Consider the following 16,831-nt stretch of genomic DNA (forward strand, 5'->3'; position numbering starts at 1 on the left):
CATGTTTTTAAAGCACAATAATTGCCAATAATTGGTGGTTGGATGCAGTTATATGATTGGTCAATCTTTTCACGCAAAAATTATAATTTTTTAAAATATATATTATAAATAAAAAAAATATATATTTTTGTCTAATTTATAAACTTAAAAAAAAATATTAATTAAAATCTTAAAAAGTTAATTATTCACATAATAGTTTTTATGACTGATTTTGAGCAATCAAGTATAGGTTTATCATAACTAAATAAAAATTTATTATAAACAGATTATGTGAATAGCATAACAGATGTTTTTATAGATTAATAGAATAAATTTAGACTCAAGAAAAGGTCTGATTGTATCAAACTATAATAATAGTTAAAAAAGCTATAACTTTTAATCTGATCGGTAAATTATATTTAAATTTTTATAAAAATATTTAAATTTTATTTTTTAGAGTAGTTATAGAATTGCTATCTCAATCATTGAATCTTTAAATTTTATAATTTTTTTTACACATCAATTTAAATAGATATTTTGGTTGTTAACCTTATTTAAAATTTGTAACAATTCCAACAACAACTTCCAAAAATACGTTGTTTCACTCTTTTTTTATCCGTGTCATAATTGTCATTTCATAATTTATTTTTATTTTACATGCTAATAATCTAATTTATCAAATAAAAGAAAGAGAATGAAAACTATTGCTGTATTTATTCACTCAAAACTTTATAGAAGTGTAATAAAGCAAGCTCCTTTCTTCTTATCTTCACATCACTCTCACTCACTCCCTGTGTCTCTCGTCAATCATAAACAGCAAATCAGCATTAATAATAGTAAAGTTCTCTTCTCACTTCTCAGGCAGCTTTTTATCGGAGATCCCTTCTTCTGTTTCTTTCTCATCTGAAGGGTAAGTAGTGCTTGTTTATTCGTTCTTTCAAGTTTCAAATTGAAAAAAAAAAAAAAAAACAAAGAAAATCTGTAGCATTATCTCCTTTGTTATTTTATTGGAATTCCACGGTTATAGGCTTATTGCTGAGAGACAAAGGGTTTTCATGTTTGCTGTGATAGCATATTTTTGTACTTTCACGAGTCTTCCTGTTATATGTAAATGGAAACTCAAAGCTTGTGGCTTTAAGTTCACTAAAGAGCTTAAAGACGAGAAATATGTGGTGGGATTTCTAAAAATGAGGAAACACATTTTTTCCCAATACTTAAAGTGGACTTTTCACTGAAAGAAAGAAGAAAAGAAAAGAAAAAGATCCCCTTTTTTTTTTTTTGACAGATGGGATTCCTTTTCTTTTGCTTCTACCTTTCTTATTTGTTGGTTATAGCAATAGTAGTACATTCCACTTACTCTTACAAGATACAAAGTTAAGTTTGTTTTGTTTTTGGTTTTTATTATTTGGTCTATAAATAATGGGTTAAAAGTGGTGAATTAGTGGATGCGTTGGGGGAGGTTAGATTCTTGTGAACACATTAGGTGAGTAGGGTCTCGTCCAGGGGCCTACTTACTGTGACTAGCCCAAGCAACTTCAATGTGAATTATTGTTTACTTTTTGTTGATGGTAAAAAGATGAAACCAGCTCCATTTTAATACAAGTTAGATATACTGAGACAATTGAGATATAAAGAGAGAAAGAGGGAGAAGAGAGAGCATTTATTAGGTGTGCTGGGTGGAGACAGTTTGTTAGGTAACACACTGAGAAGTCATGGTTGTGTCTAGGAGAGGTAAATATGTACAAAAGTAGAGAAATTTGATTGATTTTTGTTGTCAGGTTCTTTTTAGTTTGCAAGTTACTGTGCTTGAAATCTGTGAATTGATTGGTGGATGTTTGTGTTTGGAGATTTGAAGATTGATTGATTTCTGCAAGAAAATTTACTGGGTTATAAAGAGCTCTTTGTTTAGTAGACGCTTCCTTTACCTGGTTTGGTTTAGGTTTGCCTGGTATTTTGTCTGAGTTCTCTGAGCTGGGGGAGTTCAGGGCTTTCGGAGGCATCAAGAGGAATTACTTTGTAAGATTGGGAAACAAGCAGATCGGATTTTGTTCTCTTTAAGCGAATAAAGATTAGCTCTGATAATTCAGAAAAACAGAGGTGGCTGGCACTTATAATCATCAAGATTTGACGGTGAACTGCGTTCTTCAGTTTTTCAGGGGCACATGCTGTTTATAACGATATTCAATTTATCCTGAACCTATTTCTAATCCTGTCCAGTATTAGTATGTTTTGAGTTTTGCATGTTTAAAGTTGCAATTTGATCCTTGATGTCATAATGATTGCAGGATCTGGTGTCCCATTGCTTGTTGATTTCATGAAGAAGTATTCTTTGTGAAGTGATTCTAAAAGTTCTGACTTACTGATGGAGTGGAATGGCAAACCTCACTTACAGTGGGACTGGGAGAGCTTGATAATGTTTAATGGAATAACAACTGAAAATTCTAAGCAGTTAAGCCCAACAGATTTGGAAACTGATGGAGAAAAAGGAACCGACTCTGGTTTTTTCTATTCATCTGGGAGTGCAAGCAGAAGCGGTGGTTCTAGCTCTGATTTGGAACTTGCTTCTTTCTCAAAGTGCTCGAAGTCAGCTTCCATCAATTCTATATCAGCTGGGGAAGTTAAAGCATCCAAATTCACTTTGGAGGCCTCTAAAGCAAATCCATCTGATTACAATAAGAAAGAAATTGGAAAGGCTAAGACAGTTGGTATGTCTTCCACAATTGAGGCTTCAGTTGGTTCAGGTGACCAGCTGCTTGGTTTGAAGCTTGGTAAACGAATATACTTTGAAGATGCTTGTGCTGGCAACAATGCTCAGTCTTCATCATTTTCTACAGTTCCTGTGCCCTCTTTTAGTTCAGCAAAGAAATTGAAGTCCACTATTCAGAGTCAGCGTGCTCCATGCTGTCAAGTGGAAGGCTGTAACCTTGACCTCTCATCAGCTAAAGATTATCATCGCAAACATAGAGTTTGTGAAAGCCATTCAAAGTGCCAGAAGGTCATTGTAGCTGGTTTGGAACGCAGGTTTTGCCAGCAGTGTAGCAGGTAAAGCTTCTAATGAAATGCATGGTTGTGTGTTGGAAGACAATAATGCCTGAGAATGGGTCATTTTCTATATGCTCTTTTGCTAATTGTTGTTGTCTAGTGTGGTGTGTTGATTATGTCAATTCTCGTCAATTAGTAATTATAGTACTGATTATTCCTAGTTTTTATGATTGCATTGACAATTTGGGTTTTTGGATGTCAAAGGTTCCATGGTCTGTCAGAGTTCGATGAAAAGAAGAAAAGCTGTCGCAGGCGACTTTCTGATCACAATGCAAGACGCCGCAAACAACCAGGATCAGTCCATTTAAATTCAAGAGTGTCTTCATCATTATATGGTACTGGTCTCAAACTGAGACTTTGATTATTCTCTCGAAGCTGATTTGTAGAATATGCTATTGTCATTGATCTTTGTTGTAGTTGTTTCTTGATCTTCCCATATGCTATGGAATGAAGCGATCTGGATGATGCTATACAGTTCCCTTTGCTTTAATGAGGCTAAACCAAAAGGAGGAAAGAGACCCCCTTGGCTAGTTTTATATGGACTTGAAGTCTCAATTTTCTCTAATTGAGCAACAAAATAAAAGAAAAAAAAAAAGATTTTTCTTTGATTGTGAATGACACTTGCAAGTTGATGTCCTAATTATTTTCAACAAATTTGTATCTGTTTGTAGATTAGAGGCACATAAAAATGCAAAAACTCATCGGTTTTGAAATCACTTACAAATAAGCATAATGTGGTATTATAGTTTCAAAGGTTTCTTCCAGCATGGTTGAACTGCTATTATCATTGAAACTTTCAGTTTGAGTTATGGGTATAACTTTGTCTTCTTAGTTCTGACTCTGTGATGTACTGCATGTGATGGAGTCCTTTGTGTTCATTGATTGTTTAAATTTTCTTTATCAATCCCCAAAAGTTCTTTCCTTTAATGAACTCTTGGTTAGCTTTATTTAACAAGGTAAACCTGAGGTAGTACTATGTCTCACCTGTTCCCTTTGCGCACGGGACTACAATCTGGTTTACTGATATTGTTTCAACTCAGGATACACAAGTTCATGCAACTAAATTGGTATTGATAATAACCATTCATGCAACTTAATATTATCTTTGTTTACTGTGCAGATGAAAGGCAACAGATGAGTCTTGCATGGGACAGGGCACCACTTGTTCATGCCAGGCCTAATGCAAATTTGACGTGGGAAGGCACATACATCTCCAAGTTCACAATAACAAAAGATTATATAGCAAAGCCTGGAGAAATAGGTGGTAATGACGGGCAGTTTCACTTGCCTGGCTTTGATCTGACAAATGGCATTGATATTCAGCACCATCATAAGTCTAATAGCTCCTTACCATCTAAAGGCAAGGGCACTGCAGCTGGGATTCTCAACCAAGGTTTGTTTTGTTTTCATTTTGAGAAACAGGCCTTACAATTATTGCATTAAGTTTCTTAATGTTGATGATATGGTTAGCAATATATAAAATCTTTACTAGAATTTCTTAGCAAGGTTTCCTTGATATGTCTTACAAGTAACAATATGCTCTAGTGACCAACAATAATAATAAAGGTAATATTTAACCAAAGATCTGAAAAGAGTTTATTTTACATGAAAATGACTCAAATGAGTAAAAATCATTACAGGATAGCTTTGTGAGAATCTCCAGGTGCGTCCATTTAAATTGTTATTAATGGTGGATAATTTGAAACCTTACTGTTGTCTTCATGAAATTCCCAAGGTCCAGTTTCACTTGTCTGTAAGCCTAAAATTAACAACGTTTCTTAAACTTACAATTTATTCAATTAGAGTTCAATGTCAACAAGGCTTTGGCATTTGGCATGGACCTTGCTCTTAACCAATGTGATTAACCACATGCTTGTGACTGCAGACTAGAACTAAAGGATAGGTTTCTAGTGCTTCAATCATTGGACATGAACAAGGTTTCATGTTGATTGATGAATATATCAAAGTCCAAAAAAGTACATCTATGAAATATCTGCTGAATCTAGCATCAACATATCAACTTCTGCTTTTAAAAAACTATGGAGAATTCATAGTAAGATACGAAAATTTTGCTTAAAGGACTTTGGAATATATTAATTGATTCACTTTTGCAATTTTTCTTGACACAATTATGGGGAATTAAGATGTTTAACTGATGGATGCTAGATACAATGGGCATTAATTTTAACTCCTGTAAAATAAATAAGATTGATCTTGCATAACAAAATTAACATGCACATAGTATGTATTGGACTTAATTAAGCATTGTAGAACATATTCTGTTCTTCAGATTGCACTATGCTATTTGATATGAAAAGAGCATGATTTTTTTATCAAATTAATTGATGCTTTGAAATGGACATGATTTTTTTATCAAAATAATTGATTTAATTTGTTTCTTTAGTCTCAATGAAGCTAAATAATTTATAATAGCTATCAATGGTCGCAACACTTGGGTGTCTCTGATTCACTGAAGTTTAGGATTTGTCCACTGTCTGTGTCCACTTGGCCTCGAGCCTTGTTTGTTCTTTTGTTGTTTTCTTTTCTTTTAGTACTGGTACATGAATCCAAAGCTGTGTGTGTGTGTGTATCAAATTTACATGTAATAGGTAATTAGGTATGTATAAAATCGCAGCATAAGCAAAATATTGGTTGCTCTGGTGGTTTAAAATTATCTTAACATGGCACATACCAGGTTGGAGCCTCATTCAAGAGTCAAAGTACACCATGATATTTCTAAAAATAACAGAAAGTATTGCTAACTTTGGAGATACATGGATGATAGTTAGATATCACATGATATATTTGAGAATAATTCAGCAGCGTGATAAATGGGGTGCAAAATCTAATATTTGGCAAATATACCACTGATTTTGGCGATGATGAATGCAAATAAATGTGACAAAGCCTGAATTTCTTATAGAAAAAAAAAGGGACACTTATAGTTCCTGGTGATTTTCAAGAATTGTTTATTTCTGTATTTAAGCATAGCTCTGCTTAATTTTGGAAATCAGAGATGTATGACGTGGTGGTCAGAGTGGACAGTGAACATGTTTTGTGTCCTTGTTGATTGGTGCAAGTCTGGGGATCCTAATGAGCATAGAAGAAGCTTAAGAATGTGTAGATGGTTAACATTGATTGTTTTAAAAGTCATATGGATGAAGTATGAATTTGGAAGCATTGCTTTTTATGGAGACAATTAATAGAGCAGGTCCTCATGAACACAGATAAGAACTATTGTGCTGGGGGTTTCTTTTTTTCTTCTCTTTTTTTGGTCTGGAGTGATTCTCCTCTTTCTAAAAGTTGATGCTTGAAATTATTTGGAATGTGAACCTTGCAGGTTTGGAAGAATACATCATTCCTTCCAAAGCGGAAGCAGCACCAGAATCTCATCGTGCTCTCTCTCTTCTGTCAAACAATTCATGGGGTTCACGTGAGCCGCAATCTATTTCATTTGAACAACCCATGCATACAAATCACACCACTCAATCTGTGCTGCAAGTTATACCCCAAAACTCACCACTTGCTTCATCAGAGTATTGGAGGACTGAGCAACCGTCAACTGACTCTCAAGTGCATACCTTGACGTCACACTGATGGTAGCAGTTACTTTCAAGAGTTTCAGCTGTTAAGAACATCAAAGGGGAATGACTTCAATTCCATCCAGATGAACTTACTGCTGAAGCGATTTATTCATCTTAACAAATTAAATAAAGGTCAGTATCTAGTTTGACATTTAGCTTAGAGGCACAATACTTTCTTGTGCTCACTGCAACTTAAATTTACAGTAATCATGTGGTGGTCAGTCCTTAAAACCTTTCCGCAATCTTAGATATAAAAGCTAAATTATAGTATTCTGCATCGGTGGAAGTTAATTGAAATCATTCAATGTGGGGATAAATTACACTTTTTAACTTCAAATGATGTCCTGCATGTTGCAAGCACTAGACATCACTTATTCTTACTCCCCATTAACTATCAAGTGTGAGATTGCCCCGAGTCCTTGAATTTAGTTTGTTTGCAGACTATTAGTGGACGCTGATGGTAGAGGTTATATAACTCGTAGTTATGGTGAAGTTATATAGCAGCAGAATTTTTTCAGTACCTGTAGTAATCTGACTAGTATTTTCCATATTCTTCAGGCACTGGACCATCCTGGATCATACTGTTAGGATTCAGATCATGGTGATTCAAAGTTCTCCTAAAACACCATTTGGACAGGTTAATGATGGATCACTGATTTGAAAGTTATCTGCATCTGTTATTAAATTTTTAGGAACCTGGAACTTAATAATGCAACTTTTGAAGCATCTTTTGAAAACCTAGGGATCTGAGCTATCAATTTTCTTGTTCCTTCCATTCGATGCCCATGGCAAAGCTCTTCTCAGCATCTCTTGTGCTGTAATATACTGTAAAAGGTCTGAATGATCTTTTAGCTCTTATATGGCTTTGATGTGAACTATGAGCATGAGCTGTTTGAAAATTTGGTGTCATTACTGAATGGTGTCTATTCTGCTAGTTTACAAGTGCTGGTTGCTGACTGATTATTTTTCGGGGCACTCGATAACCTATCATAGTTTATGTAGAAGGTAATTTTTTTCCTCTCCAAGCAATCATCTCCTCGTCTGACAGACGAACCATATATTCGTCATTATCAACAATACATATGATGTCATGGGATAATAATTGGCTAGCAAAGAAACATAGCCCTTCCTGCCTCGAGCTTGAGTTGTGGTCAACCTGCTGTTGTTCTTTGGCATGTATCTTCCTTCCATTGAGGGCTCTAAAAAATGAAAGCGTCTACAAACTAAAATAAAAACTCTTTTTTTCCGATGGGTATTATTCAATTTTCCGGACTCACTGAAAGATAGAGGTCTGTTGAAGACAAAGGTTCTTATTTCTCCGTTCAGAAAAGCCATTACTTGCTAACACATTATTCTAATTTCTAATTGAAAAATAATTTTTCGAAGGAAATGAAAAATGTGTTTCATTGAAATTGCAAGCCCTGCAAATCAATTGGTGTCACAACTCCACGAGACATGTGTGATGGCCGGTTTTTTTCTTCCATGAATGGAAGAGCTTGGCTTGTAGCGAAAAAGTGGAATCACCCATGCTTTGAAGTTACGGTAACAATCAACCACTTGCACGCGCACAAAGCTTGGTCTTTACCTTGAAAGCAATGTTTCCAAGCCCTTGCCTTTTACCACAAGCAGGCCTCTCATGGAATGGATTCTTGTCGCAACGTTCCTTTTATTGATGGTGAAAAATAAAGCCTACGGTATTTCTTTAATTCTTACCACCTCTTTCCATTTTAATGTTTTCAAGTAACAGCACACGCTAGTGAAATTCACCGTAAGCTATTGTCAGAGTGCAGTAAATTTCATCGTCAATATCATCAGATAGAACTTTGCCTTCTTCCTCCTTGAACAATCCCACGATTAGATTGGAATGTGAAAACAGTTCGAGGGCATCGACTGGCAGAATGGATGGATCTTTGCAAACCAATAGCTGGCGTCCCAATATCCCTCCCCTCAGAAGCATCGTGGATTAAAAACATTTCTTTTCAGGTCTGACCTTGAATTCATAACGAATGACTGGATTTCTGCAAGTTTAGGGTATCACAAGAGTTTGAAGAACAATCCTGCAGGTGAACCAGATTCCGGAACACCAACCAGCCTAGAATGACAGTAAACACATGATGGAATCGTGCATCCATCCACACCACAATGAGATTGGCTACTAGTGATGGCATCAAACACGAGAGCACGGTCCCTCTAAAGTGGTCCAACCCCATACCATAGGAACAATTCCAGAAACAAAATGTCTACTTTGATAGATCAAAAAGGGGTAAGAATATGACCACGCTAATGAAAGAAGAAATCGCAGCTAATGAGGGATAAACGAAGTTATGCAACTATGCTAATGCAGATATAACTTCCATCCATGAACCTCAACCTCATCTAAATTTTATTGGCTATTCGGAACAAAATCATTTGTAAAATTGAACTGAATTCCATATATAATTTGAATTCAATTGATAAGCTATTACAATTCTTATGTTTAGAATAAAATACTAAAACACATGATTGAATTCGATTGTGCCTATGGAATTTAATTGAATATCTTGGTTTTTTGCCCTTAAAATCATCTTTTTTTATTACAAAAAAACATTTTTTTTTTCCTGTTACAAGAACCCTTATATTTACCACTTTTTAACTACTATCCTTGTAACATTTTTACCATCTTTATGTTAATTTTCCAGTCCATCAAGACTCCAGTACATTTATCCCACGTTACAGAAGCTTCCACTGAATTCTCTCCCTTTTTTTTCCTAAAAATAAATAAAAGTTGGGCTATGTTTATCACAGAAAACAGATCCACCCACCTCATCACAACGGAATAAAAGAATATGATCTCAGGGGGAAGGATGGGCATGGAATCAGGTGGTTTTTCTCAGTGATTGCTTTTGTGGTACAAGAAAAAGTTAAAAGGCGGAAAAGAAGGTGGTCATCATGCAAGGAAAAGAGGTTGACGAATGAAAAGAAGGAGAGCAGTGAAATATAGTGCTTCTGTTCTGTTTAGCTTCACACACACACACACACACACAAACACACACAACATAAACCAATACTTACCATAAAAGAAAAACCAAAATTCCAAAGGACACGTAGAAAGAGGAAGAGACCATTTACTTACCAAAGGAAGAAAAGGGATATGTAGTAGTTGAGATGAGAAGTGAGTCCAGAGATACACTGCTATTATTCTAGTTTTGTGGCCACTATATGACCTGCTTGCTTTGAGCTTACATTTATTTATAAGATTTGAATCTCTCTTATCTGCAAGAAGGTGTTAGAAGAGATGGTGGGGGTTAGAAAAGGAGAAGGAACGAGACAGGGGTTTGTAAGAAATAGGATTGTGTTGTTAAGGGTATTTTTGGAATGTTGTTTTTAATGTCAATTCATTATGGTAGCAAATCAGAGGGTCCCCTCTGATTTTCTTTGGGTCATATTTTAACAATTGAATTCATTTGGTATTCAAATCAATACCCTCAAAAGGGTTCCAAACTAAGGAATTGATTTAACCCTTGAAATTGAATTCAATTCCAAGGGTTCCAAACAGCCTGTTAGGTAGTCAAACAAAGCATGTTAAATAGACAGGTTATCCAAAAACTTCCAACAGGGTTCAAACATGGTCCTGATAGCCTTAGCACAACAAATAGGGAAGGAAATATTGCATGGATTGGAACTACTTAACTAAACGACATATTACTGGTAGAGACCTAATTAAGTTATCACCTTGGAAAACACAGACGCTTCAAACAGAAGCATCTGCTGAAACACAGAAATTTCAATTGCATCGACACGATTTCATCAAATGAGTAAGAAATATGCAGACTGCAGTATTCTAAATTCATGGTATCATCCCACTGGAATATATGAATGATTCCAAAAGCATAAATGCCTAACTAATAGAAACCATAACCAACCTGTAGAATCTTAACCAGATTAAGCTATGCATCAAAGGATCCATAAAGACCAGTAGACCACAATACCATTGCTAGTAATACAACTTGACAGACATCATGAGAAGTTACAGTAACTCGACAACCGCTGCAACATGAGGACAACAAGACTGACTTTCAGACACCCATATTGAGCAATGCTGGACGACAACTCTGGACCTTCTCAACCCTCAAACATGTCCTAGTACTCACTGGAACAGTAGACAATTGCAAATCAATGGTTGCAGAGAGAGAGATAATTGACAATTAATGAGGTACATAGCAAGAACTACATAGAAAGAGATGACCGGGAGGGGAGGGAGAAAGAAGGAAGAGGCCAAACATCCTTCTCACTAATAATCATTGAATTTGTGAAGAGTACATATGCTATTGATGAGCAAAACAGTTTCAAACAATGAATGGAAATACAATGACGATGAATCACATAACAAACCTGATCATCCTCATCAGGTGCCGGTGAAGGGGACTTCTTTGACTCAGCTGGTTTCTCAGCCCCACAATTTTGTCTATTGCACTTCGTCCGGAACGGATAGTTTATGTTGTTGCATTTTTCACACTTCCAGCTTCCCTCCGGCATTTTTTGTTCTGAGGCAAGAAGCTCATCAGTATCAATTCAGAATATGAAGCTTACCATGTGCGGGATTTAAAAGGACTTACTGGAATTTTTGTCAGACTTTGCAACCTACAATGGCAAGAAAATATTGAATATTAGACAACTTACCATTATTAAACAAAAGTAAAAACTAGAAATTACCATTACTAGAAAAAACTACAAACTAAACCAATAATTTAGAATTCCCAGTAATTTTCAAGCTTATCCCAAGTTCAGTGTCCAAATAGTACAAAGACATGAGAGAGAAAAAGGCCACCAAACATGAAAATAATTGACTGATTCTTCTATATTTAAGAAGTAGCATAGACCTGGGACCCTGGCTTTGGAGTATTGCACTTCCTCATGTTACAAACAGTTCTAAAAGAAAAGTTGATGTTCCCACATTTCGGGCATGTCCAGTCATTATCACGTGATGCATCTACAGTGGCATTATAAGAAGAAAAGATCAATGTTGGAGAATAAAGAAGTTTCAGTTTGTTGCTCATACACATCGTATTGATGACAAACCTGAACCCTTCTTCTGAGATATATCATCTGGGAAAAAACCTGGCCTTGGCCCCTGGAAGAAATAGCATGCACTTATGAATCAAGCACATATCCATAAAAGAAGATTGCTAGAATCTAAAAATACATAAATTGCATTCTCCCTTAAAAACATAATGAACTATGAATTTACATTTGTATTTATTAGCATTGTTATCTACATAAATAGACACAAAATGCTCACCAATTGGCATATAAATAAAGTGAATGTAATATGCGTAAACATGAACTATCAAGTTATATGAATACATAAAAACAAACTATATAAGCCCCTAAGAATACAAAGAATCACATATACACAGGAGTGTTTTTTGCATTTATGCACACAAATTTTGACATGAAGCAAGGCATCTCAGAAACCAATTAAGCATAATGTGAAAATCACTGTTTTAAACCCCTAGTCATGTTTCCTAAATTCCACAACTTAGTGAATTAGTAAGAATAATTACTAACGTACCATAGCTGCAGGGCCCATTGGCATGCCTAATCCATACCGGTCCATTAGGGGGGGCATTGCATACATCCCACCTGCAGAAAAAAAAAAAACATTACTTCATAAATGCAACCTAAATTATTCGAAGTACATACATAAATAACCTGCAATAAAGTGCATCTAAATAGACAGCTGATTAGAAACAAACAGTGATTAGAAAGAAAAGACACCAGAAGTTCAATTTAGTCTATTTATTAAATAGGGAAAACTGAAGAAACAAAAACACAAACCTAGAGCCTGATGACAGTTTTATTTTTAAAAAGAAAAATACAATAACATACCATTTCCCATCATAGATCCACCAGAATAAGGAGGTGGTCCTGAAATATGCAATGGTCTATATGGACTGCCACCAGAAAGGCGGCTGCCATAATTGTAATGGTAAGCCGAGCCCCCAGTGAATGGAACGTCGTATGGAGGAATAGATGACCCGTTGAAGAGAGAAGAACCATATGGTGGCACACCCATATACATTGAAGAAGGTGCGCCAGCACCTAAATAAGGAGCTGATGAATAACCCTGCGGTGCTTGCAGGGGCTTGGCAGCAGATTTCTGGCATCAAGGAAAAAAGGAGCAAATATATGGATTAGAATCCAACACAAACAACAGGAAAAGTCAAACACCATAACAAAACAGTGCGTCAAGATGAAGACTGAACAAGCATAGATTAATCTTTTAGCTCAGGTGGCTAATAGTTTTGACACTAACTGCTGGCTACAGACAGCCTATCATGTTTGGTTCCTGAAATTACCAGTAATTCCACCTAAACCCAATTTCATAACAAGTAAATACCCATCAACACACCAGCAACACTCTATAACAAGTAAAACAGGTCACTGCAATTATGACTCACCGAAATATGATCAGCTGGCCTGGGTTGGGTACAATTACGCATGTTACAAGTAGTCCTAAATGAAAAGTTGACATTGCCACAACTTGGACAAGTCCAATCATCCTCCCTGCGACTACCTACACAGCAATGAACACAACTCAATTCCAACTTCATAACCAAAAGCAAAACCAGTTGTCCGAAATAGGCATGAAAATGCAATCATTCTACTCGATGGATATGCCCTCTCGCGCGTGTTTTCAATTAATATGCATAAAGTCGCAAATCTTAAAAAAAGTTAAAAGAAACACTTTTTTGAAAGAAAAAATAGTGATTAATAAGAATTCCGTACCATCAGTTCTTGCGCGCTTCGCTGCTGATGAATTTCTGTTATCTACCTGAAGAATAAAAAAATAACAGTCAAAATCCACTAAACATATCAGATTAAAAAAAAATACAAAATTCTATACAGCAATTCGCAATTCAAATGGAATCCAACTCGATATATCTAAAAATGTAAATCCAATTTCTCAAAATTAAGTAATCTTTGGAAAAATTGCAATTTACGAAAACAATAACAAAAAAAAAAAAATAGATCCATTGGAGTTCAGTGCAGAAACAAGAATTAGAGAAAAAAAAACTAGTAATCTTTCAATTGATGCGTAAGCAATCGAAAGAAAGAGAAGAAAAAAAAATAAATGAAGAACCTGAGACATGGCGTGGTAATTGGGTCTTTAGGTTTTTTTCGAGTTTGTAGAGGCTGAAACAAGAGACTGCTTTATTCTGCCCTCCTGTAGAAAGCAAGACAAGAAGTGGATTTTATGCGAGAGGGGAAATTTTTCTTCTGTTAAATTAAATTAAATTTAAAAAAAGAAATCCTTGGCATTTCACAATTTAAGTGAAAAAATAAATATTTTACTTTTCTTTATTCGGGTAATATCATCACATATGGTTTATTCGTCATTATAATAATAATATTTAATTATTATTTCAAAAAAAAAAAAAAAGGATGAAAATAGTGAAAACATTAAAGACAAGACAAAAAAATAAAATAGTAATATAATTGTGCCTGATACCAGTATACTAAAATAAAGTAAATGTCTATGTATTATGTTTGATTACGATGAATAAAATAAGATACAATATAAAAATAATAATTATTAATATAAATTATTATCAAATTTATATATTTTAAAAAATAATTATATATTGTTTTGTTAACTTTAGTTCATACCAAGTGTGAGATTAATGATATTATAATAATTATAGTTATAAAACGACCTAACTTTGTCAAAAATCCAAGTCGACCTGAGATAAATCATGGATTAAAAATCTGTTGACCTATCATAAGAAAAAAAATGGTTAAAAAAAGTTGCTTTATTAAATTTTTTAAAAAAAAAATAGGTTGACCTAACCCTCCTAATCCCTAACCTGAACTTTGTCTTAGGTCAGCTTTAAAGTCGGGCTTTAAAACTATAGTAATTACTTTATATATATGTTGACTTATATCAACCTGGTTTGACCTGCCTAATCCATGACTTAAACCTTATCCTAATTAACTCCTAAGTCGAGTTTTAAAATTATGATAATAAAAACTTTTATCCTTACATTGATCCAAGTCAACCTGGATTGACCCTATTGATTTGTGACTCGAGTCTTGTCTTTGGTTGAACCATGAATCTGGTTTTAAAAATGTGATAATAATCACTTTTATTCTTATATTAACTCTATGAATACTTGACCCTGAGCTTGTCCAAGGTTATCCCTTGAATCGATTTTAAAATTATAATAATTATTATTTTTTATCATTATGTTGACATTGATCAACAATCAGCTTCACATGTGACCCAACCCTATCTCAAATTGATTCCCGGATCGAGTTTTAAAATAATGATAATAATCATTTTTATTTTTACGTTGACTTGGGTCAACTTGAGTCTACCCAACTCATGACCCGAGCTTTACCTTTGATCAACTCTCAGCTAAGTTTTAAAACTACTATAACAACTATTTTTATTATTACATGTTTGTCTTAGCTTAACAATTATAGAATTGAGATTTTTTTACCATGATATTTTAGAAATAAAAAATAAAAAATATTATCTCTTAAGACATATCCCCTCTATACTTCATGTTTTGAAAATACAAAAATTGACTTTAAAATTGTTTTGGAGACAAATTTATTTTTATGGCTTTGTTTATCTCCTTAACCAAAATACATTTGTGTTTTCAATGTTCTCATTTTTTTTGTCCCAAGTATAGTAACTAAATGATACCTATCAAATTGACTGAGACAAGTCTATCTTTTCAGATTATTTGCATATTAAAATTACTTAATTACTCTTAGGTCCCGTTTGTTTGCTTGAAAAGTTTTTTTTTTTTGAAAAATAAATTTCAAGAAAGTGAATTATTTTTTGATGTTTGGTAATATAATAAAAAAATAAGTTGGAAAACACTTTCCAGTGTTTTGTTATGTCTTAAAAAATGAGTTGAAAAATAACTTATTAATGTTTTAATTTTTTTCAAGTTTATTAAAACAATGAGGAACAAATCTTACAAATTTAAAAACTGAACAAGAATGAAATTGAAAAAAAAATACATAAATTATCTCAAATAAAATAAATAATAATAAAAATAATAGAGTTCAAATCTAACAAATAAAAAATTTGAAAGATAAAGAAATTAAAATAATAATAATTAGCATTTTATAAATTATTTCAAATAAAATAAGTAATAATCAAAAGAATGAGGATCAAATCTGATAGATAAAAAATTTCAATTAAAAAATGATAAGGAAAAAACAAATAATAATTATAAAAATAAGTACCAAAGTTAATATAAATTTTAAATTCTAATTGATGAAATTGAAAAAAAAAATATTCAAAACAAAATATATGGCAATTAAAAGTTTGAGGATCAAATTTGATATAATTAGCAAATAATATGATATTTTTAATTTTTTCACAACTTCTGAAAAATATTTTCCATTCAAAATAAAAAGAAAACACTTTTTTGGAAAACCAAACCAATTTTTTTTTAACTAAAAAATATTTTCGTTGACCAACTTTCTTAATGATAAACACACGTAGGAGAGTTTTGAAAATAATTTTTCAAAAAATCATTTTTCATCAAATAAACGCCCCTTAAAAAAAAAAACTATTAAACTTTTATCAATGGGCTTCATCATCTTTTTTTTAAAGCATGATAAAATTGTTGTATTACACTTAAAAATAAAAAACTATTAAGCTTGTCTTTAAGGGCTTTTAGTATTTTCCACATGTTTTTTTCATTATAATCAAGTTGATATAATTTTGTATTTTAATAAATATAAAATATCATTTAAAAATGAAAAGTAGTTGATCCATAGAATGCAAGCGATGGTGTATTAGAGATGCTCATGCCATTTGAGTTGTGTGTGAGCCATCTTTCACTGGCAAAATAATGGTTTTTTGGTTGACATTTGAATCTCCTTAATAGCATCTCCATTCATGGGCAACATCCATGGCCAATGAATCTCTAATGTGGTGAAGGTGTCATTTATTTATTTTTATTTTTCTCTCTCTTTCCACCTTGTTTTTTCCTTTAAGCCTTTAGTTTCTCAAAAACAATACTTTTTTTTTTTTTTTACTCAAATTTGGTCATTATTATTTTAATTATTATTTGTTTTATTTATAATAATTTATAAAATTAATTTTTTTCCACCCTTCAATTCATCTATCATATTTCATTTATGTTATTTTAATTGCTATTTTTTTTACTTTTATCTTTTTCTTGATTTATTTTATTTTTCAATTTCATCCCTCAATATTT

At 33.4% G+C, this 16,831-nt stretch overlaps 2 protein-coding genes across 8 annotated transcripts; one reads left to right on the forward strand and one right to left on the reverse strand.

Moving 5' to 3' along the window:
- Positions 1 to 722: 722 nt before the first annotated feature.
- LOC118061068 (squamosa promoter-binding-like protein 2) lies at positions 723 to 7,504 on the forward strand. 6 transcript variants are annotated; one of them, XR_012167971.1, is made up of 6 exons: positions 723 to 889; positions 1,965 to 3,021; positions 3,226 to 3,356; positions 4,142 to 4,414; positions 6,362 to 6,737; positions 7,164 to 7,504. XR_012167971.1 is itself a non-coding variant. In XM_073404714.1 (4 exons), exons 1-4 carry the CDS (start codon positions 2,342 to 2,344, stop codon positions 6,089 to 6,091), a joined length of 1,140 nt encoding a protein of 379 aa, XP_073260815.1. In that variant the 5' UTR covers positions 935 to 2,341; the 3' UTR covers positions 6,092 to 6,352. The 6 variants fall into 6 exon arrangements, 2 of the variants coding, with proteins under 2 accessions (XP_073260815.1, XP_073260810.1); XR_012167972.1 differs by having other exon boundaries at positions 2,265 to 3,021; XR_012167973.1 differs by lacking the exon at positions 723 to 889 and adding an exon at positions 943 to 1,710 and having other exon boundaries at positions 2,265 to 3,021.
- A 2,184-nt stretch (positions 7,505 to 9,688) lies between these two features.
- LOC118061055 (ranBP2-type zinc finger protein At1g67325) lies at positions 9,689 to 13,879 on the reverse strand. Of its 2 annotated transcripts, none has more exons than XM_035074422.2 (10): positions 13,729 to 13,879; positions 13,374 to 13,419; positions 13,046 to 13,161; positions 12,474 to 12,744; positions 12,157 to 12,227; positions 11,664 to 11,715; positions 11,465 to 11,574; positions 11,201 to 11,225; positions 10,977 to 11,128; positions 9,689 to 9,857 (listed from the first exon to the last, which is right to left on the reverse strand). In XM_035074422.2, the coding sequence occupies exons 1-10, from the start codon at positions 13,735 to 13,737 to the stop codon at positions 9,834 to 9,836; spliced, it is 876 nt and encodes a 291-aa protein (XP_034930313.1). In that variant the 5' UTR covers positions 13,738 to 13,879; the 3' UTR covers positions 9,689 to 9,833. The 2 variants fall into 2 exon arrangements, with proteins under 2 accessions (XP_034930313.1, XP_034930321.1); XM_035074430.2 differs by lacking the exon at positions 9,689 to 9,857 and adding an exon at positions 10,367 to 10,734 and having other exon boundaries at positions 13,729 to 13,878.
- Between the last annotated feature and the right edge of the window lie 2,952 nt (positions 13,880 to 16,831).

Source organism: Populus alba, chromosome 1 (genome assembly GCF_005239225.2).
Source record: "Populus alba chromosome 1, ASM523922v2, whole genome shotgun sequence".
NCBI lineage: Eukaryota > Viridiplantae > Streptophyta > Magnoliopsida > Malpighiales > Salicaceae > Populus > Populus alba.

What these genes read in the sequence shown, in the direction of transcription:
- LOC118061068 (XM_073404709.1), top strand. Translation starts at nt 2,342, where the DNA reads ATGGAGTGGAATGGCAAACCTCACTTACAGTGGGACTGGGAGAGCTTG. An exon ending in AGTGTCTTCATCATTATATG is followed by an intron (nt 3,357 to 4,141) that starts GTACTGGTCTCA and finishes TTTACTGTGCAG; the next exon opens with ATGAAAGGCAACAGATGAGT. An exon ending in AGCTGGGATTCTCAACCAAG is followed by an intron (nt 4,415 to 6,361) that starts GTTTGTTTTGTT and finishes TGAACCTTGCAG; the next exon opens with GTTTGGAAGAATACATCATT.
- LOC118061055 (XM_035074422.2), bottom strand. An exon ending in TGGATCTATGATGGGAAATG is followed by an intron (nt 12,228 to 12,473) that starts GTATGTTATTGT and finishes TTTTTTCTGCAG; the next exon opens with GTGGGATGTATGCAATGCCC. An exon ending in AAAGTCTGACAAAAATTCCA is followed by an intron (nt 11,129 to 11,200) that starts GTAAGTCCTTTT and finishes TTCTTGCCTCAG; the next exon opens with AACAAAAAATGCCGGAGGGA.